The 24866-nt window shown below is 36.3% G+C and overlaps 1 protein-coding gene across 1 annotated transcript in view; it reads right to left on the bottom strand.

The window, feature by feature from the left end:
* The window catches only part of LOC150083507 (UPAR/Ly6 domain-containing protein crok-like), a 73082-nt gene that overhangs the window by 25933 nt on the left and 22283 nt on the right, over positions 1–24866 (bottom strand). Inside the window, exon 2 of the mRNA XM_090378515.1 lies at positions 20991–21149. Coding sequence (XP_090234641.1) covers positions 20991–21149 — 159 coding nt within the window. The remainder of the gene's footprint in view (positions 1–20990; positions 21150–24866) is intronic.

Below are 24866 nucleotides of genomic sequence, written 5' to 3'. Positions count from 1 at the left end.
CATCGATGAAGGGATATAGGGCGTGATGTCTAAATTTGCAGATGATGTTAAAATTGGTAGAGTAGTTAATGATTACTGTCAAGCTGAGCTTCTTCAGAGAGACCTAGATAGACTTCAGGAATGGTCAGAAAAATGGCAGCTATGCTTTAATCCAACAAAGTGTAAGGTATTACACCTGGGAAACAGTAATCCCAAAATAACTTATTCACTTGGTGGAGTTCAACTAAACCCAGTACTGGAGGAAAGGAACTTGGGTGTTACGATACGGTCAGACATGAAATTCTCTGAGCATTGTAAACAGGTTGCAAGGAAGGCCCATGGTGTCCTATCGATGATTTATCGAACTTTTGCAAGTAGAGATAGGGACGTGATGATCGCATTATATAAGGCTTTTGTTAGACCACACTTCGAATACTGTGTTCAAGTATGGAGACCGCACCTAAAGAAAGACATCGAGCTTCTTGAAAGGGTGCAAAGACGAGTAACTCGCCTGGTGAGATCGGCAAAAGGGCGTCCTTATGAAGAAAGACTTCGAATATGTGGGTTGCAGAGTTTGGAAACTAGACACCTTAGAGGAGATTTGATTGAGGTGTTTAAGGCTCTGAGAGGCATCAGTAAAATGAATGAGGTCGAAATTTTCAAGATTATAAATGATGCTAGAACTAGGGGATATAAATTCTAGTTATGGGGAGAAATGTTTAGATTGGACTGCAGGAAGTTTTATTTTAGCCAACGAGTTATAAATTACTGGAATAAGTTACCTACATGGGTGGTAGAGGCTGACAGTTTGGGAAAATTCAAAGGTCATCTGGATAGTACCTTCGGGTGAGGGAAGCGCATAGGATGATAGGTTTAATTTCCCTTTCTTTTATTAATTATTATTATTATTTATTATTTTTTTCTTTTTTTATCATTATTATATTCGAGTTTTTTTTTTTTTTTTGGCTGGTGCAGCATAAGCCATAGGCTTTCTTGCACCATGCGGCCTTACTAATACTAAAGATTTGGCAGTGGATCTTGAAAAGTTGAAGCTGTTTGAGCAGGGCAAGGTTTCTCAAACTGGAAGGCGGAAAGCAATCTGCTATCATCAGCAAAACTATGGATAGCATTTCGGTCAATGGAAGAAGGTCATTAATATATAACCGAACAGAAATAAATGAACCTTGGGGAACACCAGCATTAGTGGAGAAGTTAGAAGACAGAGAGCCGTCTACCATCACACGCTGTGAGAAGTGAGAGAGAAAACTGGATACCCAATTACAAAGAACATCTGGTAAACCATAGGATGGAAGCTTATTTAGAAGTCCTGTATGCCAAAACGACCAAAAGCCTTTGAAATGTCAGGAGCAATGGCTTGAGTCTCACCAAACTTTTCCATTGAATTAGTCCATAGATGGACAACATGAGCTAGAGAATCACCAGTGGAACGACACTAACGGAATCCATACTAGCGATCGTTGATGAGATGAAAGATTACAGATAGTTTAAGAGTTGGCAGTTAATTTATTTCTCCATTACTTTGGAAAAAGTAGAAGTAATCCCAATGGGACGATAATTGGATGGAAGGGATTTGTGACCCTTTTTAGGAACTCGTTGGATATGAGCAAATTTCCGTGCAGAAAGAAAAACACCTTTGGAATAAGAAAGTGAAACGAAACGACACAAAACAGGAATAAGTTTCGGGGCACAGATTTTGAGAACAACTGGAGAAATACCGTCAGGATCTGGAGTTTTCTTAGCATCAGATTCATCAAAATCTTTCTGACATCCTTTTAACGGAAACCACAGGAGGCATTGAATGGAGTGTACTGGGAACGGTTTGAGGTGGTTTACCAGATTATCAAAACTATGAAATTGACTGATGTGGCAACAGAACCATCTGGTTTTGACAGAGGTGGGCAAAAAATTGCGGCCAATAGCTTTGGCAAGAGACCAGAATGCTCAGCTACCATTTGGACAAGAAGCAAGTTTTCTACCCTTAAGTTGTACGAAATTTAGTTTGGACTGATTAATAACTGCTTTACAAAGTACAAGCAGTTCTCGCTTTACGAGTTTTTTTTCCTTCAAGTATCAACAAAATCGAAAATATTAATTGCAAAAAATTAATGTTAAACATTCATAAATACCGCATTTCAAACCACGCGCGTAGCTATAGAATACAGTGTACCCCGATACGATATTAATCCGTTACCATCGTATCGCGAGAATATCGTAACGTGAACCCAACAACACGTTTTTTGGTAATTCATTTCACGACCTCGGAAGTTCAAATTTTTGCTATATAACTCCCTAAAAGGTCCTTTTTATAGTGTAAATTGTATTAGTTACCAATTCAAATCATTAAACGCACTACACTTTCATAGTTATCATATGTTCTGTTATAAGAACCAATTTTGAACGGCTTTGTGATATTTTTTTAAAGCACATTTCTGGAAGTCACGACTATAAAACAATTTGCACTTTCCGGTTTATTGGGCTTTTCTGTTACTGCAGGAAATTATAAGCGGGTAGTAAACTCGATGTTATTGCATTTGTTAAAATACCGATAGCTGGAATTGTGTGGGTTTATACGTTATTATGGTGAAATGTGTTTGCCCTTTACTGAAACTTCAATCGTATAAAAAACAAATAAATTTTCAGAATCTTCATTCCTTTTTTTTTAAGCTTCGTAAACTTGTTACTCCGCGCAAATCGTATTAGTTGCAATTTATGCGTTCCGTTAAAAAATGCTTATGCATGCTATTGAAATTTATAAAGAAAAGAGAAGATTATCTTGGAAATAAATGCCTCTTGAAGCATTTCTGAAAAAGTCGACTCCTTGTGCAACAAACCAACGAGTGCCGAGCCAATAATGAGTGATCAACGAGTGTGCATTTAGTCGATGACGATGGTGAAAAATAAACATTCTTTAACATTTGTAAGTCATAAATAATTTCTCTATTATTATAATTTGCTTGATTTTACAGGCTACGTTTTCATTTCTTTAGATAAATCAATCATTGTTTAAACATAAACTAACTAGCTAACTAATTTCATTGTTGATAACATAACCCCTATTTTTAACATTATGTCTACGGGAAATAAATTTCCGCTTTACGAGTTTTCGCTTTACGAGCGCGCGCTAGGAACGAATTAACTCGTAAAGTCGAGAACTACCTGTATAAATAATACTTAATAGCAATCTTTATTATTATGCAATGTTGCTTATAAAAACGTAGTACTGTAAATATTTTATAATAAAAATTCAGAAATATTATACGATTTCAGAGAATACAGGCTTAGTGGTTCGCTTTAAAAATATTGTGTTGAAAGGGATTCGCGATAAAAAATATTACATTGAAAGGGGTTCGCGAGTCAAAAAAAGTTGGGAACCGCTGGTTTAGACAAAGCCTGTATCGGATTAGAGATGGGAAGCGGAAGTTCGATGAAACCGGTGAGCCTTACATCTCCTAAACAGCGTAGTCATATTCGTCCTGTAAATGAAATCGAAGATTTTGATAAATGCGTAATACTAAGAACTATAAAGTCGTTTCATGTGATAAATCAAGCATTTCCATCAATAAGGGAAATTTTTCAAAAATTGAAAGAAAACTAAAAATAGTGATATTATAAGCTAGCGAATAAAATATATAAGAACTTGTTGTTGGCACATCAGCAACTTAGGTCATATTGCGCCTTATATAATAATGTCTGTAAATTGCGTGTGTTCTTTGGTTGATTTGCTGTTTGCTGGACAAAATACCCAAGTTTCCGAGAGTAAAACCATGCTACCCTCGCCAAAGACCAACTAATTCAGCCACGTGTGCAAAAAGTCCCATAAAAATTTCTCGCGTCAATGACGGGAGATTCGAACTCAGGGTCTTTTACCATAGGTGTGGGGAGGACAGTGATTGCATCAACTGCCCACGAGTGCTAATAAGAAATATTAGCTAATATTATAATAGCCAAGAAATATCAGCTAATATTATAATAGCCAAGAAATATTAGCTAATATTGTATCAACTGCCCACGAGTGCTAATAAGAAATCTTCAATACAGAGAAAATGGGTGGCCAGTTGTTTACACAGATGAAACGTGGCTTAACAGCTCTCACCCAGTAAGAAAAACAGGGCAAATTGAGAATGTTAGTTCACCAATTGAGAATAGGTTCCTACTAATCATTCAATACAAAGGTGCCCTCTTAATTATATGCTGTGCAGGAGGCAGGATGGAATTTGTGGATTTGTGGTGGCTGCTATTATACAAATAAAGCGAACCAGACAGAAGATTATCACGATGAAATGAACTGGACACTAATTACGAGAAGTACGTGAGAAATAGTTTAATACCAAACATGTATTAAACAAATCTGCTATTAACCATAATCGATTGAATCAATCATAACCCCTCGATTATGCTCATCTAGCACTCGTTGGTATGGGCGTAATCGAATAAATTGTCTGATTTGTTATAATCGAATGAATCGATTATAACTTGTGGATTTTGCTCATCACTAGTTATAACAGTGATCAAAGTTTCTCTTTTAGATGAAGATGATTCGTACTTTTCCTTTCCCCTGCCTTGGTTCTCGTGCTAATATTTAAATAATGGATAATATAAAGATACTAAAAAAATAATATACATAAAGATTAAAAAAAAAAAAAAAATAGAATTCTTATAAAATCAAGCAATAGGAAGAGCTTTAGTTAAATTAAATAAATTACCTAATGGAGAATTAGAAATAATGCAGATTTTCAGTAAAGAATCACCGATTTTATTGTTATAAATCAATATTTTCATATTTTTTGAATATTTTCATAGTCGTTTTTGTAACACCCAAAATAAGCAGAATATTCTGATATTTCTTATACAATTAGTGTTATATCTTTGTTTAGTAAGAATTATAATAAAGCGCACTTTTAATTTCACCTTTTAAGCTCACACCATATACAGTACTTACCTTTCAGTAGAAGTAACGAAAATATATAAAAATGCAATAAATATCCAAACTTTTGCCGCTGGCCCATGTCTAGCATCAGACGAACAAAAATGTTATTACATCAACAGCTTTATCTTCTGCTCTGACAGGTGGAAATTAGACGTCTGTTCTACCTGGTGACCAATGAAATCTAAATTATAAAATACCAAGCGCCGTTGTTATGGTAACTCCACAGATCGTGAGTGATGCCACCTGTTACAGTAGTGTTCCATTTTTGTCAACTGCCAGAATGAACCATTATTAACGGGTATCATTTGGTAATCCTCCAGTTTTTTTACAGGAATATTGAATATAAATGATTGTTTTGCTAATTCAGTTTATTATTATTGTTATTGTTTCGAATATCATTAAGTGGTAGTTAACTTTGTTACTTTGGTAACTGAAATTTCCAGCAAGAATAAATCATGCTCCGTTAGCAGAATGTCCAGAGTATTGTGCGTGCATGATTTCTAAAATTAAAGGACCAAACTATTTATTGTGATTTTTTTCGTATGAAATAGAGTTTAAATGTTAAGTGTCCTGTATGTCTACTAAAAACCGTACAGTACAAGCATCAAATTTACTTCTTTCTTCCTTTCTTTTCTTTTTTAACCACATATATCCTACTGAAGTCCTGCCCAGGATTCCAGTAACTACACAGAAAACCAAACTTTGATAACACTAGAACAGCATTTATGAACCAGGGAATTGCGACTTCTAAAGGGATTTCTTAAAGCGTGGTAGACATCTTCTGTTATATGTTCAGAAATACAGTATTTGCATTTTTAATGGGCTATGTAGGGAAAATAGGTTTGATGAATTATTAAAATCTTTCTACAGCGCTTTTGCAACGATGCTATTTTTTCAGTTCATTTTATTTATTTCATAATAAATTATTTTTATTTTTTTTTTTATCAAAAACTTCAAAGTAACATGATGAGAGAATAGAACACAATATGATGAGAGAAGAAATAAAGTAATGCAAAAAGTTAAAAATCAACGATAAAAAGTAATTTTAAGGGAGCCAGAGGGCAGACAGAGGGAAGAATAGAGAAAAGATGCAGAAACATTTTGATTAGATTTTAAAAAGAGAAATATAAAGCAGCATGAAGATTTCAGTATTATGATAATTGATTTACTGTACATCGTGGATGATGGAACTCTATAGCAACATGTTGGAGCGATAGACCACATTGTAGAAGGTAACATGTCTACCTGCATTAACGTTGGTAGAGGTAACAGAGACGGAATAAATTATTGGAGTTAATTTTAGAATGAAGGATTTTGCATAATTTCGAATAAATGAAACTCTGTGATATGGATAAATTCACTGTATCTGTGACCATGCATAAATGGAGATCATTGAGGATGATTGGATACGACGCACCCGGATATCGAAACAGAAGACGGGGAGGGGACCGTAACTATTTCTTAAATAGGTATAATGTAGTTTAACAAAAGAATTGGGGGGAGGTAAATGCACCCCTAGACACTATTGCACGGTACCTGCGTGGGAGTGATCTGAATAAAGGTGTCCCAGAAGTCTGAACCCATAGGGAAAATTACATTATATTCCTAAATTCAAACAAAACCTATTTCTAACGTTAACTTTACAAACTGCATTATTATTCTTGAAGTAAACAAGCATTTCTAATGGGCGTTTTACTACACTGGTGTGCAAAACTTAAGGACCAACACTATTTCTAAAGGCTACAACCACAAAATCTTTACTTAAAGTACTCTTTATTGATGAGAGTAGATTCAGTCTCAGCAGTGATCACCCCGCAAACATCACTAAAAGGGATCGATATGGCGGTCGAGGTGTTTTCGTCTGGGGAGGCGTTATCTTGGATGGACGTACACAGCTCCAGTTACTGGAAGGCGGTATTGTAACCGGTGCATACTGCTGTTCTGAGATAATCCTTCCCCATGTGCGTCTGTTCCGAGGTGCCATTGGCCCCGAGTTCGTGTTTATGGATGATAACGCCACGCCCCCAGCACTGCAGCTGTTGATATGCTTTTGGAAAGTGAGGACATTGTTCGTATGGATTGGCCTGTCCGTTCCATCGATCTAGATCCCATCGAACACATATGGGACGCTCTGGGGAGACGCGTAGCGGCACATCCACGCCCACCAGAAAATGTTCGCCAGCTGAAGATGGCGCTGACAGAGGAAAGGACGATGTCACATCAAGAACCTATCAACAACATTGTTTTAAGTATGGACACGCGGTGCAAAGCCTGCATGGCTATATCTCCTACTGAGGACCACCTCTTCCATCTTTGGCAGTGATGCATCTGTATCGTGGCATCTATGTTGCCATTTTTGAATAAAGTCCCTCTGTACCGTTTTGTTTCCGTTGTTGTGTCGGTGTTGTTTCCTTCATCATTTCTGTACCTCATGAGGTTCCTTTGGTATGCTTTTCCCATATCCAGGCCGCTCCTATGAGAAGCTACAGGTGAAAATCTGACTGGCCCTTAAATTTTGCACACCAGTGTATTTCAGAGAATGAAAAAAAAAAAAAATGTATCTGTTTTTGTGGTGAACTCGTTTTTTGTTATCGGTTTTCTAAATGTATAAATAATGAAGTATTACTATAATTTACTATAAGTTTATTACTATAAGTATAAATGTGAAATGTGTGTTAACTTTAAGCTATTAGAATCCAGGAGGAAATAAGTAAAGTACATTATAAAAATGTTATTGCATACTACGATCTGAGATACGTGTTGCTATTTGTTTATTTCATTAAATAACAGAAGATCCGTGAAATATTTGTTGCGTTTAAATTTTTATTAAAAATCCTGGTGAAATAAGTCAAGTACAAAACTTTGAGTGAATGCTACTTTTTCAGGTATGTGCGGTGAGGTGAAAACAATTACTTTTATATATTATTATGTCATTAATTAGTAATTAGATAAGTAATTATTTACTTTTCACTTCTGTTAATCACAGAGAGAAAAAATAGAGTTAATTTAAGAAATAAAAATAGAATGCGCCTGAAGTAATGTACTATGTACATTACTTAACTTTTTGCTCTTCTTAGTTCTGCTCGGTACGATGGAGCATGTAAATAAACAAATACGTATTCTAATGAGGAAAATTGCTAAAATTACTAAACTTTTCTCACAAGAAATTCATTTCAATGCAAAAGAAACTCCTGTCGTTAAATCCTTGCTTGTTCCGCAATTTTTTGCCAACAGGAGAGTTTACTCAATTCATTATATTCAAGAAGCATTTGATAGTGCCATTTCCTACTTTTGATCCAACAAGTGTAAATTCTCTGATTGTGTAACTCTTTACTTTATCGAACTCGATCATTAGATTTCTGCGTTAAACATTGTTTTGCCATAAAAGTTATGATGAAACTGTGAATCTTATATGAAGTCTTTAAAAACTTTGAATATATGGAAACGTAAGCCAATTTTTCTCTTTGAACTTCTTTTGAAGTTCAAAGAGAAAAACTGCTGCTTCTGCGTGATGCCTTCAGGTTATAACTTTACATAATATTCTATTGTTTATCAGCAGTCATCGAACTAACGAGATCGCTGGTATTGCACTACTTCAAATAAATAACGCTTCTCTAGTAGAGAAGGTTACTGTTATTTATTTTTCAGAGGATACCACCACCCAGATGATCGTTTCGAAGCTATTGGGCTTCACCATCAGTGGGCGGGCAGGTACTCTGGTAATGTAACATGCCATCACAGTTGCGAAGTTGTGCAATGCCCGCTATCTCGTTGTGAAGGCACCCACAATATGAGATAAAATTAAAACGATGCCTTTTACACTACTTACGTAGTTCAAATTTATGGGTTAACTATGGTGTATCTACACCGATATTATATAGTAAGGTATTTTGTGTCTGTTCTGCTAAACATAAGTACTAAAAGTATGCGGTTACGATATTTTATAATCGTTAATATAAAATTGAAAATTGCAAGACAGTAAAAATCGAAATCTTGTTGCTAGTTAGAAAATAAATTAATATATGTTTTTTCTTTTTAATGTTTTAAAAAAAAAAATTGAGTAAACGGTTTGTTCAAGGACACGAGCAAATAAGGTGTTTTTTTAATGGTCTAGTAAACCAGCACACCTATCTTCGGATGCCCCAAACCGAGATTTAAAGCAGACAACGATCTTTTGGATTTTAACTTCATTCTAACAATAGGATGAAGTTAAGGAGTTTCTCAGAAAGTGGGCGTCCTCTACTATTATTGGACGCACGCGGCCACCCGAGTTGTTATCTACTGGTGGGGTGACACCAGAAAGGTCTTGTGTTGGAATTCCTAGACTGTAAGCTTGTCACATTGTGTTGGAATTTTTGGAATGCAGGGAATAATGGGATGACTTCTTTGCAGAACACTGTTGGCGTTAAGCTGATGGTTTGGAGTTTAATTTAACATTAGAAAATTGAGATTTTATTTTAAAATGAATAAAGTAATGACAAAACATTCATCTGTATGTTTGAAAATAGAATGTATGTTTTATTATTTCCTTGTAATGTTGTGTAGAGGTTAAACTCGTGTTTATTTGAATATATCGGGGGAGGAGGACTAACAGTCTTTAAGTGTACCCGCAAGAGATGGATCCCTCACAAGTCGAATATCTCGAGATTCACTGTTGTCATTTCTTTCATTCATCAATGACTTAAAAGAAACAGTTTTACCCTAATATGCTGTTAATATAGTGTTTTTCACAAATAAATACACAAGAGTATATAAAATCGCTTTATTTAACTCTAATCAATACTTTACAGGCGTTAAAAAAAAACATTTCATGTCAAGGACAGTTGAAAATTTATCTTAGTAACCGGATCATATTCTACCCCAAACAGTCCGATTTGTTACACAGTAAAATGGTTCACTTCAGATAATTTGCGCCTGCACGTTGCAGGAAATACACTCAAGAAGTAAAACAACGTTAGTAGTAACTTTACACATTTGTGCTGTTTATTTGGTTTACAAAATAGTAAAATTTTCTCCCGGTTAATAACTCCATACCACACAACAAAAAATATTTGTAGTTAAGTGTCTTCTGCAATTTGAAGACAACTGTACTTGTGTACTACATTATGTAGTACACAAGTGCAGTAGATCGTCGATTATTCGAACCATTCAAGGAGCTCGAATTTTAGTACTGCCCATTTGCACTTTAATACACATACTTCAGTTAAAATATTTTAACATCAAAGCAACTTTAACTCTCAGCTAATGAGAACTATATTTGGTTGCATTTAGTAGTATAAGAACTTAAAAAGAGTCCTGCTCTTTTAAGAACAGTGATGCAATTGTTTTTGAAATACTGGACAGTTAGTAAATCGGATTTGCAGTTTTTGCTTATGCATGGAAAAGTTTGTTAATGTTCGGAATGCTGTTTGCGTTAATCGTCAATTTTTAAAATTGTTGTATATATTAAATGCAGTTGCATTAAAATAAGCTTCCATGTGATGCAGTTTTCTGCCAAACCGAACTTTATAGTATCGTCCACTGTGTCTCAAAAAAGTCCACAAGATTTCAGGGGTTATCAAAACTGTCATGAAAATTTGAAAAGATTTATTAATGGAATTTTGGTGGCTAAATTTGGAGCAGGGAAATGAACAATTTCGGACATAAAAATGAATCTTATTTAAAATTTATTACCTTATCACCACATTTTGATACAAATGTACACATTGAATATCCAAATTAGTTAATTCCTGGTCAGTTTGGATAAACAACACCATTGACACAGCCACTGTATATACACTATAAAGGATGAAGCCTGCATACAGTGGCTGCATTTTATGAGATGTATATATCTGGTTTAAATTTAAAGAACTTTTGTTCGTGTGTAGTGTAATGTAAGCGTCGTTCAAATGAAACACATTTGGAACAAATGGGTTGGGATATCTCCAGAACGAATAGCTACACCCATAGAACAGCTAAACGCCCTCTAGGACTAAATATGTCACGTATTCAGCACAAGGTGAGAATGGGTACTGCAGTTTGCATGCCATGAACAACACAAAGACGCTCAAATTTATATATAGTCTGCGGTTTTTCAAATTTTGAGTGCCGAAAGTGAACATCCGATAAACATTTATCGCCTTATGATAGTTAGACCATAAAGGCTAAGTGGTTTAACACATGTCAATGTTGCTTGCACACAGTACAAACCCTCTCACTTAGCTGAAAGAGCAGTACATATGAAAAGTACTGCATCAGCCACTCTACAGCCTTCATCTACCGCAGTGCGACTAACACATCTTCGGTTCTCAGAAGACGGCGCAAAAAGGCTTTCGCTAACAGTGAGTTGAAAGAGATCATCTCATATTAATTTCGCCAGCAGCCAAGGATGTGTCTGGTTTTGTGGAAGATGAAGACCAATGACTTTTTGAACAAGTGCATGTCTGAACTGTTTATTTTAGAATTCTGCGTTTCCTCTCAACAATCCTTATATAACTTATACAAGGGAATGCACCTTTATGTAAAATACAGTAGGCTAATAGTTAATTTGGTAACAATATTCTCAGAAATGTAATTCGGTTAGGTCAATGAACAATGCTAGAAGAGACAGACTAATTTGAATTTACTCGTGGTTTTCAGTATGAAACAATAGTATATACTTACAGTTATCAATTGTGCGTGGTAAGACATCCCCTCCCCTGGCTAACTGAAGAAATCAGAAAACGAAGAATGCTGTCTGACAATTTCTACTATGGAGCTGTAATTTTCTTTTCTTTCAGTATCTTAATACATTTAACGTGTATAGAATAAGGTTCTGTACATTGATATTTTGGTATTTTCGAAATAAAAATTGATCTCAGTGTTTTAAAAGACTTGCATCAAGTTTGGCTTCAACTATTTCAAAAACTTCTAAAAAAAAAAAGAAAAAAAGTTTTTAGCATTTTATTTGGACAGGTGTTGTATACTTTCTCCCCAGTTTTAGCAAGTAAAAATTTTGCATGTTCCGGTTATGGGAGCTTTGCTATCCGGAACAGTTAATTCTTTAAAAATTAAAAATCATTTACTGATTTTTAATTTTTTTTACATTTTTAAAAATCTAAACCCTATTTCTCCCCCCCCCCCCCTCTACTTTTGTTAATATCCTAGTGTCCGCTTACAGAATACTGGCGTGTTTTAAAAAAATTGATTTTTTTTTTTTTTTTTTAGTGTTTAGTTTTGTGTCAGATTTTGTTATATTATGGAAATGATAAATACATGTAGGTAATAGTTGGCAAGCTTTCGTACATATGCTAGACTTCTTAAACGTTTTCTGAGGTCTTGCGTTTCATTAATTGTTACCCCCCTAGTATTATGCTGTTCTGAGGCGTGTAAATAAACTGAAGTACATTAATTAATTTTAGAAATAAGTTAATCTTTTATCCAAACCGCTGATATATTTACGTCTCTACTTCGCTGTGTGTGGAGTGCCGCTTCGAAAAAGTGACACGTATCTCGGGGAAGAAGACCAAACTCTATTCATCGCTGCATGAAGTAATTATTAAAAAGTCAAATTTTCTCTTTTAAAGGTGGACCGTCCATTGTGCAAATGCATTTCTTTCAACTAGAATGTACTCCAGCGCAGTGCATAATCTTATGTGCATTGACCCTCTGTTTATCCGAAGCCCTTACCTGAACCTTTCTCTAAATGCCTTTGTAAATGAAAGCTGAAACCAAAAATTGTTGCTAAGGGATAAGCACAATAAATTCTCTTGATTGCAGCTACTGGATTTTATAGACGACTATTCTGGAATATCGGTAACCAGTCGAGACCAATATTGTATAAATATTTTAATTTGTCTTTTAAAATATCAGTAATGGATGAGAAAGTCTTATACTTTTCGTTCATAAACTCTCAACGTTGGTTAATTATTTTTCCATATTTAGTGAATAGTAATCGCTTTCATATCTGCCTTTTTCATGCAGACATCAAGTAATAGTTTTCATTCTTCTTTCTTCAGTGTTATTCATTGCACTAGTTGAGATTTTCTGTTTCACATTTTCCATTATTTCAATTTCGTAACACATTTTGAACAGCAGTGCAAACGGAAAACCAAACCACAATACTATTACAAAAACCTAAATAAATTGATTAATTGGAACAGGGTTTCTTCGTAGTTGTCATCTTCTGGGAATGAATTAATTGAGCAACACTAATGAAATAAATGAATTGGCGGTTGGTACAGGGGTTTCAGATGGATTGCGGTTCCCTTAAATAATCTACCCAGCTGAGAAGCGAAACAAACAGTAGAATCGGTGGAAAGGACCCAAAATATTTCGTCTGCTAACACTGTACCCTCAAAACACCAAAGGGGCGTGAGCGGAAAGCACATGTAACCGGTTTTGGTCCCCTTACCTTTTGTGATAACTATGTTATAACAATTTAACACGCGTTTAGGGGGAGCGTCGTCTGTATCGAATTCCGTGTGCTTTTCATCCAGTGATTGGATCAGTTACGCTCTCTTCCCCCACTTCCTTACCGAATACCTGCCGTCTCACTCAGTGGGCACGTTGAGGGAGTATTATATAAAAATGCTACATCAAAAGCTGAAAATAGCATGATGAGTTTGAAAAACACTTCTGTTTTTTTCTTTTGTAAGTCGAAATTTTTGTTTATTTTTTGTGAAATTCGATTTGTCTTGAAAATCAGCAAATAGGTTCCGAAGTGATCAAAGTGTTCATCAACTTTGCGATCTTTGAGGCATTTCGTAGTAAATGAAATGAAAACTTGATTTTCTGCTAACTACTTTCAGAGACAAGTGTCAGTCATATAAATCATGAATACTATAATATTTTGAACATTAGTATATCTTTATTCATTGCGCTGTTACTTTTAACTTCTTCGCATTTTTTATGATCTGTCAGATTCTGATAACAGCAGATGAATAAAAAAATCTGAACATTGTGTTTGCACGGTATTATATTAATAATCAGTAGACAAAAACGTCCATCGCTCATTTAAAAACGCTCTTTAAAACATGACATCTAAATTCAACTAAAATTATATTTAAAAGTAATTAATTATATTTTTAATTACATAAAAAAATCATATTTATCATGCCAAAAGTTCTAAAATATGAAAATCCAATGAAATTCAAAATTGAGCATTACAACAAAATATATGGCCTTGGTTAGCTCTTACTACAAAACAAATGGCAGGACGTTTGAGAAAACCAGCTAGAATCAGATCAACCGATTCTAGAACTGACAACAGCTACCATAATCTTAAACGATTTTTTTAATAAGAGATTCAAATGTTCTTTTTCTTCAAAAATATTTACATTCGGCACTGTTCACTAACTTCAGTTACCAGTTCTATAAACGTTTCATTTGAGAATTAAAAAAAAAAAAAAAAATGAGTTTCACTAAAATTCCATACTCAATTTGGAGGAAAATTTTTAACAGATCGTTTTTCCTCCATAATTTGTATTGTTAGTACAGAGTCTCTAAAGAAATATTACCCAAATCTACTCCTCACTAGTACACATTCGTATATATCCCACATATAAATACATACATTCTTATATTCGAACATAATATAAAAACCACTTCCCTTTTATCCTTCTAGTAATAGAAAGCACAGATTATAAATGCGAGATTCAAAATAACAAATATTGTGATCTATAATAAGAAATTGCATAATTTATATAAACTTCATTTTTAAAAAGAATATTACGACCGGGATTTTTATCAAGTAATTTTTATAATTATATATAAAATTGCATGTAATACTTCACAAAGTGACCAATAAGTGGTACCACCATACCCCACTACAGCTGGACGGAGAGAGTCTTGGTATTAGCTGTCTTTCTAATAGTGAAGTTCTTTGTAGATGGTGCTTGACAGCAAATTAACTGTGACCACAACAGCACGTTTTTATTTCCTGCAGTCATTTATGCGCGTTGTCCTGCCATAGGAGCTCTTGATATTCTGTTTTTCTCCATATATTAGGCGCTACATATAAAAGGTGTAGATTTATCTTCTAAAAAAACAGTACGTGACTCCAATTGAAAGAAACAGTAAGAAAAGCGAGAAATGAAATTCACTGGCACTATTACAACCATCTTTACTGTTGCATGTACAGTATTCCATGAATACATTGAATGTACCAGTCCTCATCAAACAGAAGTTTTCATCGCCTGTACCTTCTCCAGGAGAGCCAAGGAATGCACATGAACGGATAAAACGCCAGTGGCCATAAACTAGAAAAAATAAATAAATAATAAATAAATAAAAAACCTTTTAAACCAGAAAATTTAATCATTAAAGCCAAATACGTGGTCTAACAAGATATTTCTGTGACTTAATCAGTTGCAAAAACACACTTGGCTCACCTCTAAATTCTCGCATTATAAATAAATTATATGCACAGTTATCTACAGATGGTTGACAGAATAATCGAAGAAGAATAAACACCTACCAAACGTCAGTCAGTTATGATGTTGGGCACTATGTGTGTCCAGGATGACACTATTATGGTGGTACAGAATCCACAAGAGCTGGAACTGTTCAGTGATTTGGTACGTTCATCTACAAGAAAAGTCACCAATTAACGAAGGTTGGATGGTGGCCGAAACCTGTGTCTTAGGCGCCGCTCTAGAAACCCCCCTACAAATATTCTGTGGGATTGATTTCAGTAAATTAAGAGAACCATGACAGATGGGTAACTTCGTCTTCGTGAAGTCACGAGGTTTGCTCGTTCGTGCATGCTCATTTGTAAGAACGGACTCCCGAGATATCCGTCTCTTATATCCACGACTAGGGAGCTGCATATGGCGCCCTCTTGTTTTGCAATATCATAGGATCCTGGTATTCTCGTGTTTCCATTATTTTGGCACGACATGTATGTTCATATTCAACGGTAATAATGTATTTTAGCAGCATCATTATCTGCATCATTATTTTTGGAACTATATTTTTCAAAGGAGTATAAAGTAGCAGAGGCAGTAGATGGAATACAGCTGAAAAGTGTACAGCAATCTAAATACCTGGGTACAATTATTCAGGCTGACGGATCATCTGCGCAGGAAATTGAGAGAAGACTGGGTGAAGGTAGAAAGGTCATAGGAATGCTTAATTCTGTGCTATGGAATAAAAATATTATTAACAAAACTAAACGTCAAATATATAATGCAATATTACAAAGTGTTTTATTATATGGATGTGAGACTTGGACCTTAACTGAAAGACAAAAATTGAAAGTCTAGGACTGAAAAAGTTAGAAATGTCATGATAAGGAATGCAATGAACATCCAAAAAACCATCATTGATAAAACAGAGGTGAAAAGATTGGAGTGGTTTGGCCATGTGAAGAGAATGGAGGATGATAGATTGTCCAGAGGAGTCATGGAGAAGGAAAAGGAAGACCAAGAAGGACGTGGATAGAGCGCGTGAGAGCAGCTGTGAATAGAAGAGGACTGGTGGATGGAGATTGAGAAGATAGAAGAAAATTAAAAAAAAAAAAAAAAAGAATAAAGGGATGACTTTTCGATGTTACGTTGAGGAGAACCGTTGTAATAACGGAATAAATCCTAAGAAGAAGATATTTTCAAAATGTTTGGAAGTATACTGCCCAATCAGAAATATTCGGACACCTATCCGTGTATTGAACAGTACCACAGATGTGTGCAAAGGAGGAAGAGGAAAGTGTGCAAGCAAAAATAAGAATATCACACATAACCAGAATGAGTCGTGTCATTGAAATCTTACATTTCGAAGAGATTTAATTTTTGAACCTCACAAAGTCAACCACACATCCAATGTATTGAAAAGATACATGAGAGCGATGTAAGTGTGCGCAAACCGTCAGATAGACTATTAAAAAAAAAAAAAAAAAAAAAATTGACGGATAAGAATCGTTGATCCTGGAAGAAAATCTTGGAACCGAATTTGAGCTATGTTCCTGCAAAATGTTACGTTCGCGCCTCAGAATAGCCGTACGCGCATCCTCAGTTCGTAGGGAACTGCATAGCTGGGCTGGTCCTTAAGGGGGGGGGGGGCAAAGCACCGTCCCCCAAGATATAAACCACCATTCAAATAAAGGGATATCCTTCCCTCAGTCCCTTCAGGAAAGCCGAATAGTCCGAATATTAATTCTTGCACCTGGGCCGTCTGGATTGTCACGGCATAGATTTTTATAGCAGAGTTACTAGTCGCAAGTTTCACATCAATGAACTCCACACACATCGTTTGTAGAGGTGCCTGGTTCATCATTGTTGGACCGTGGAACGGTGGAGATAGGTCTTAGAGAGGATTAATCACGCTGCAGTCTAAGGATCAGATGATCAAGTGTGTGTGGAGAATATGCCAACAGTTAATTTCAGAGGAAGTCTCGAACTCGTGGGCAGTGATAGTCTCCTAACTGCTTCTCGTGGTTGTAGCGCCAAAAAACCGAGTCGATTCACTCATATTCGTACAATATCACAACGGTCCAGACTCGTTGGCAAATCTTTGTTTCTCGACTGAAACCAACTACTAAACCAGGCAGCATTAAGGCCATGTTTGCAGAACTTCACAGATAAATACTGATGTGAGACAGAGAAGAACTAGGTACCCAACTTACGCATCTTTCATCCTTACCTGCCACCCAGAGATGATGAGCCTCGTGTTGGATCCAAGACTATGGCCCCCTGGAACTCTCGTCAAACCCTTCCTAGACCAGACGCCAAGAACCGCGATAAACCACCAAAATCATCAACAAATGCAATAGCAATTAAAACTACCAAGCTGCCAAGCCAAAGAAACGCAGAAGAATTCAAATAAATCTGCTGAGTACAAAACTACTATAGTAAACAATATGTCCACATATCAATCAATCCAACTACTAAACCAGGCTGCAAACCTTTCTCTAATATCACTGAACATATCACAACGCACAGTAGACCAATGCGGTCCCAAAAAAGAGACCTGCCACCTGTACGAACTCCGATTGCTAAGGCTACCACCATTCGAATTGTCTTTCAAAATCCAAGAAGTATTTGTAACAAGCTAGACACTGTCGAACAGCTACTCTCGAAAACCCTGGATGTCCTCTGTATCAGTGAAACGTGGCTTGGGAATGGGCAGGACTCCATTGCCTGTGCACCTCAGGCTGGTTACCAGATGCTCTGCTCCTCTAGAGTGGATCGTAGAGGAGGGAGAGTCGCAATACTCTACAATACCACCCTCTTTTCATTGGTACATTCTGTGATAAGCCAATCCCTTGCATTTGAAGCTGCCATGGTGTCCCTCAAGCTTAACACCTACTTGATAGACATAGCAACAGTATATATTCCACCAGGCCCAAACAGTGATATCATTGAAGATGTAATCCATTGGCTAGTGAATCACCTCCACGCCTCTGCTAAGCACATTGTTTGTGGAGATTTCAATCTTCCATCTACTCTCGCACATCTTAGTAGGACACTCGTTAGCAGTATGGATTCACTGGGTATCAGCCTTCTCAACTGCAACCCCACGAGAGGACCCAAGCTCTTAGATTTGGTATTCTCCTCAGCACCATGCGACCTCGAAGACAACCCTCACAATCTCTTTCAATCCGATCACGAACCCATTGCCATACTCCTGTACTTAGCCGCACCTAACTTCAATATTCAAGGCCCAAAAAAGAAAAAAAGAAATAACATCCCCCAAATTCATTGATCCACCACGATGTCTTGAAGCCGCATCCTCCATCCCTTGGGAAGCTCTCAATAATTGCGATCTCCAGTTGGCTGTGGACCTCATGACCAGGTGGATCCGGACCATTGCCAACTACGGAGCGACAAGGACTGTCTGCATCACTCCCCGTTCAAGAGCTTGGTGGGCACCTCCACTGAACAAAACCTTCCAAGAAAAACAAAATCTGCATAAGAGATGGAAAGAGTTAGGCGCTGTACAAGATCGGATTGACTTCTCCAGAGCAAGTGCAGTGTTCAACCGCCAGAAATCATCTTACAAACCCCCACAAATTCACTATGCCATTCATGGAAGATCCACAGTCACCAATTTAACATCCATAACCAGCACCATTCTCAGTGCACTAGAAACTAAAGCAGAACTTGCCGTTACGTATGTTGACCTGGAAGCTGCCTTCGACTCAATCAGCATTCCCTCGCTCGTTCACCTCCTAGAAAATTACTTTCATATAAAAGGTGACTTGTTGGGGTTTATCACAACCCTGCTATCGGATAGAATCATTGTTCTTACAGCGGATCAAGATATAATCTCAAGAAAAATCACTGCAGGAGTTCCGCAAGGCGGAGTCCTCTCCGGAGCATTATTTACTGCAGTCATTATTCCATTTGTTCTAGAGAAAGAAGACATAATCTGCTATGCTGACGATATTAAGCTATACATCCAGATTATCGCGGGCGAACATATCTCAAAAATTAATGAAAATATCAATCGAAAGCTACATGACTTAGAATCCTATCTCCATCAATTTGGACTACTTATTAATCCTGCAAAATCAGCCCAAATTGTCTTTTCGTTGAAGCACCAACCCACTGAAGTTCAAGCTTCTCTAGATGGCATTCTCCTTCCAGTGGTAAATACACATACAGACTTGGGAGTAGTTTTCGATTGAAAACTGACCTTCAAGCCCCACATTGACAAGCTCATAATAAAATTCTGCAAAATGCGGTGGATTACCAAACAACAACTACTCCACGTTAAGGATCTGGATGTGACTCGGCGGTACGTATACACCTCTGTATACTCCGTCGTGTTATACGCCTCAGAAATATGGGCATCTGCAGCCCCCACGAATATCAAGCGTGTGTACTCCTCAGAATACTGGTTCCTTCGTTGGATCACACATAAACATCATCGTCCACCCCAGCAAAGAACAACTGCGATGGCAACCGCACTGAACTTGGCCCGACTGCCAAATCTTATAATGGAAAGACGCCTCACCCTAACTGTCAAAATGACCACTGGAATAATCTCGGAGCCAAACATATGGGAACTGTGCAGCTGGAGAATCCCTCAACCCGGACTGAGGTCAGCTCCAACACTTATAGCCAACCATAAAAAATAGACCGCTTTCCCCCAAGCAGATGCTTATCACAGTCCAAGCAATCGAAGACGACCTCTACAAATTTGTCAAGGATCGCAAATACCGGAGAGAGATCCTTGATGGCCTAAACTCAACCAGGCAAACTGCACAGTAATGTGGCAGTATAATAAATTTAAAAAGGATGTCTGTATAATATTGTATATAATATCAAAAATACTGTATGATATTTTTATGAATAATTTAACTGAAACTTATTATGTTGTTGGCCCTGGGGAATGAACCCGAACTTCGATGTGGGCGCCGTCCTCAAGGCCTTTGTACACCAGCCAATGTGAAGCCCCTGGCATTCCTGCCGTGAAGGGTAAGTTGTATACATCCTTTTGTACACAATAAAGATTATACATATAGATATATTGGGCAATTCCTTGGTGCCCACAGTCTAACAGATCTCTGGAAATAGATCCTCTGTATTCCAGCATGATTAATTCTCCATCCCATACAGCGAGCAGTATAAAAACCTGGTTTGAGTTGAGGAAAAGGAACCCAACAACTCGAATGCCTGGCCCAGATCTAGATCTGACTCCGGTCGAACATCACTGTGATGAAGTGGTACTCCGAATCATGATGCAGTGAATACATTTTTCTTCTATAGTTGAACTTGCGATTTAACTGAGGAGGAATAGATACACGCTCCTGCTACTGCTTGCTAAAAATAACTAGTCGAAAGCGTACTATGACGAATCGATGCTGTTTTGGCTCAATAGGTGAGATAACCTCTTATTAATGATTTCATTAAAACCTCGTGTTTTTCCAAACGTGGAGTCTTAACACTTTTGGTAAGATAGTGTGCATTAGAGTAACTTTGTAGTTTATAATTTGAAGGGAGATACAAATTTCAGGAAATGTATCAAGTCAAATTCAAAATGGAACTGCTTCGATAAATCCCTAGTGATTCAGTTTGATGTATTAAACCAAATTCATATTTAATTTATTTTAATAGGAAACTGTGTCCACATTTTAACCATGAAAGCCGCTACAACAGTATCTTACCTTTCTGCCTGATCTTCCGACACATAGTAGGAGTGACTCCAGGTAAGTGATCCAGAGAATATACGCTGCAATCCGTAATTGGGAGAGAAGTATTGTCGAATGGATCTGCGCATCTGGGATCTGCATCGGACCTGCATACCCAACATTTGATGGCCTCACCTGAAAAGGCAAAGAAAAACGTTGCATTTGACAATTCATAAATCTATAATGAGAATAAAGAAATACTTTTTTTTTTTTTAATTATTTTGATATGGAGGAAACCAATAAGATGCTGAAAATTAGTTCCCACATAAAGAGTTTGGTGCATTGGGGTCGTTCGATTTGCATTCCTGTCATCAGTTTACTAAACTGAATTAAATTGTGTAAGTAGAACAAATGAGTGTCAGCTTTGTGAGGGCATTCCAAACTGACGGTTCATGTATTTACCGTCTGCGACGTGATACAGCGAACTTTTCGTGTTGCTTTGCTTTAGCGCGTGCTTTTCTTGAGGGTTACTGACCTACAACTGTGCACTTTAACCACGAAAGCCAGCTGCAAACTAGAAACCAGTATGAGAACTGTTTTGTGCTGAAGTTAAATCCTGCACGTATTCTTTAAGACCTCTTCATTTGAGCCAAAGCCGCTGAAGATTTCATTTAGGTCACGCATTGGGTGCTCGAAGAAAAACTTCGGTACATTACCCTTATGGATACTTCAGATATGGCAAGTTCACCTTGTTACAGATTTACAAATAAAATAAGCGCGTGTTTATTTCTGACTCCCCTTGTAAGGGTGTAAATATAAATAAAGGCATGTATTTCATTTAGTTTTAATTTATTCTCTTTACGTCGAGTAGACTCGTTAATTTAAGTCACTTCTTTGTCACCCCAGTTTAAAATGTTTAACCCTTCCTCAGGGGGACTACCCTCAAAATTTAACTCATTTATGTGAATTTGTCTGTTCTTCCCAAAATTTAATATTTTTACCCCTTGTTGTAGTCTCACCTTCGAGCACAAGTACTTGTATGCCACCATCATTCATTTTGTTTATTCCTTTAATGGCCTTAAACTCCTCAATGCTATATTACTTAGAAAGTGACCAATCTCCAGACTCGGTAGTCACATCTAAGTTGCTACTCATAGAGACAATCGTTAGCACTTCTAATACAGTTGCCCATCTTTGAGCCCTCTGTATGGGTTGTCTTTTTTTTTTTTTTTTTTTTTTAAGTGAGATTTCCAGACCTGAATAATTCCAAGCTAGGTCTCACCATTTTTTTTTTTAGAAAGAAGAATAACGAAGCTGCAAAGCTGACAAAGGTCCCATTGATAGAACCCTGAGTCTTCCTGCCTATACTGCAAGGAAAACTTCACATCTGCTTATATCATAAGTCATAACCCTTAAATCTTTCTCATCCCATATCACCTTTAATTCCTTGTCGTGTAGTCTATAAGTAACTTCCAGGTTTCTTTTTCCCAAATGCAGACATTACATTTAGTAGGATTCAACTTAAATTGCACCTTCGAGATCATATCTGCAGCCGATCTAATTTATTTTGCACGGCTTACAGATTATTTACCATCGTATCCACCTTTAAATTAGTATCAAACTTTGATAGCTTTCCTTTTATACCCTCATCAGTATAAAAAGTTCCAGAACTCCCTAAAGGCCCTTGCTCGCTCCATTCTCGCTCCGAAGAATGCCCATTGGCTGCCACCCTGTCTCCTTTCATTCAGCCTGCCCTGACTTATTTATGGATATTTCCAGTAATCACGGCACGCTCCAATTTTTTCAATAGCTCCTTCATGGTAGACCGAATCAAAAGCATTACTAAAATGTAGGTGTACAACATAGAAATTGTCTCTTGCATCTAGATGTTTCATGACGTCATCATAGTAATTAACCAGAGCTAAAATACAAAACGTCACATGCAAATGGCCAACACTCCTATAATAAAAAAGTCCAAAAATGTAATAAAAATAAATGGGCAGAAAATTAAATAGTCTCCACAAAGGCTCTGACTGGACCGAAACGCCGTTCAGGCTTTTCGTACTTCTTGGCAGTGTCATGTACATACTTGAAATGAAATAAGATTTCTTTTAGATAAGTCAGTCCACTCTCATAAAAAATATCATTAGTTTTAACTTTTGCTTTAGTTCGGAAATTACTGTATATTGTAATTACTTTTTGATTTTTTTCAAATTCACTTAAAACTTATTGTTTTGTCCTTCATGATAGTTTTTTGTTTGCATTTGTCGCGTGTGTGGACACATCTGTGTTCATATTCCGTCCGATACTGTAGGAATATTTAAAAATCTCTTCATTCGGGGTTTATACTTAGCCAGCCTCAGGTAGAGGGCATATAGTTTTCTCACGTGAATAATTGCGGGTTTTTCAGCTATCATAATATGCAGTCAGTCGGTGAATCCACCCTGGTACAGCCATAATATACGATAAAGACCATACTGTAAAGGCTTGAGGAATTTATTTCGTTTAAAAGTTTGAAACACTTTTAAATGCTGGGTTTTAGTTATCTAATGTCAGTAGAGATATTGGGTCCCCTCCGTTGTTGTATTCTGGGTATTTCATCCCGAAAAACATGCATGTATTGCTCTGTTTGGTTGTTATTTGAACTATACCTTGTATAGAGCAAATAATTGGAATCATATATCAAATTGAACCTGTGATATGTAACTAAAATGCATTTATAAGCTAAATTTAATTTCAGAGTACCACCTCCTTGTGAAGATGTAAACAGGATTCGATATGCAAGAGATTCAATATTGAATTTTACAGAAAGCAGGAAAGATTAAATTAACGTGAAGTTTAAAAAATCTTAATGATTTGACAAGATTGATATCAGATTGTCAAGTGATACGAGTATAATAATTTTCATATTATAGAAAAAGAACATATGACATTTTCCACTTTCAAATTACTACACTTCAGTATTGCGAATCTTTGAATACTTGTTCCATTATGAATAATAAGAAAATTGTTTTGTTAAATCGATAAATATATCTTTTGCGGTTGCGTTATAAGCTTTTAGATCGGTATTAAAATCGGCCTACGGTTATACTTAAGTAACGAAATTTTTTATCTTTGTTTCAATAATGGTTTTTGTCATTATGGCCATGATAATTTAGTTTTTCAGTGCTTATAGCATTATTTACGAGAAAAAATAACTGGAAATACTCATAAATTCTTGAGCTATAAGTTTCTTAAAATTTTTGCAATACTAGTACGTAGAAAGAGTATTGCAAAAAAGTGGGGAATATTTCAAAATTCTATCCTTAATAGAATTTTGAAATATTTTTCAACTTCTTACCAAACAGGAGGGGTAGTTCATCCGTTTGTAAAAATCACTGCATTAAAAAAAAAAAAAAAACATTTCCCAGTTAATGACGGCTATTTCCTGTCAACTTAAAGATTGTATCAGTTATTACTCTTCCTCATTTTCATCATATGTGACTCGTCCCACTTGTTAAGACTAAAATAAGTCCTGCTGTTTCATAAATTATACCGTCTCTTGACATCAGATCCTTAACAAAGTCCAGATTTTGTAATGTGAAATCGGAGATCCTGTGTAGAGTGAATTCCAGGCAGTGAAACAACTGGAAAGTAGTATGCATATAAAGAAGGCTTATAAAATGATTTAACAAACAGTCCAAAACACATGTGTTGGTACTAAAGAAACACAACATTATGTATGACAATATTATAACAACAGTCTGATTTTATATTGTATTTTCAGAATTGTACAAATGATAATAAGCCAATTTTCACTTATATTTATTATAGAAATGCATAACAAATAAATGCAGAATTAATATGGTAATTATAATTAAATTAATAACTTATTTTTAACAGAATTAGTATTATATCAAATAATCACTCCAA

Source organism: Mastigoproctus giganteus, chromosome 7, assembly GCF_048544385.1.
Source record: "Mastigoproctus giganteus isolate SK-2022 chromosome 7, ASM4854438v1, whole genome shotgun sequence".
Classification (NCBI taxonomy): domain Eukaryota; kingdom Metazoa; phylum Arthropoda; class Arachnida; order Uropygi; family Thelyphonidae; genus Mastigoproctus; species Mastigoproctus giganteus.
Note: the sequence above shows the minus strand (reverse complement) of the source record. Positions and strands in the feature narration are given on the sequence as shown.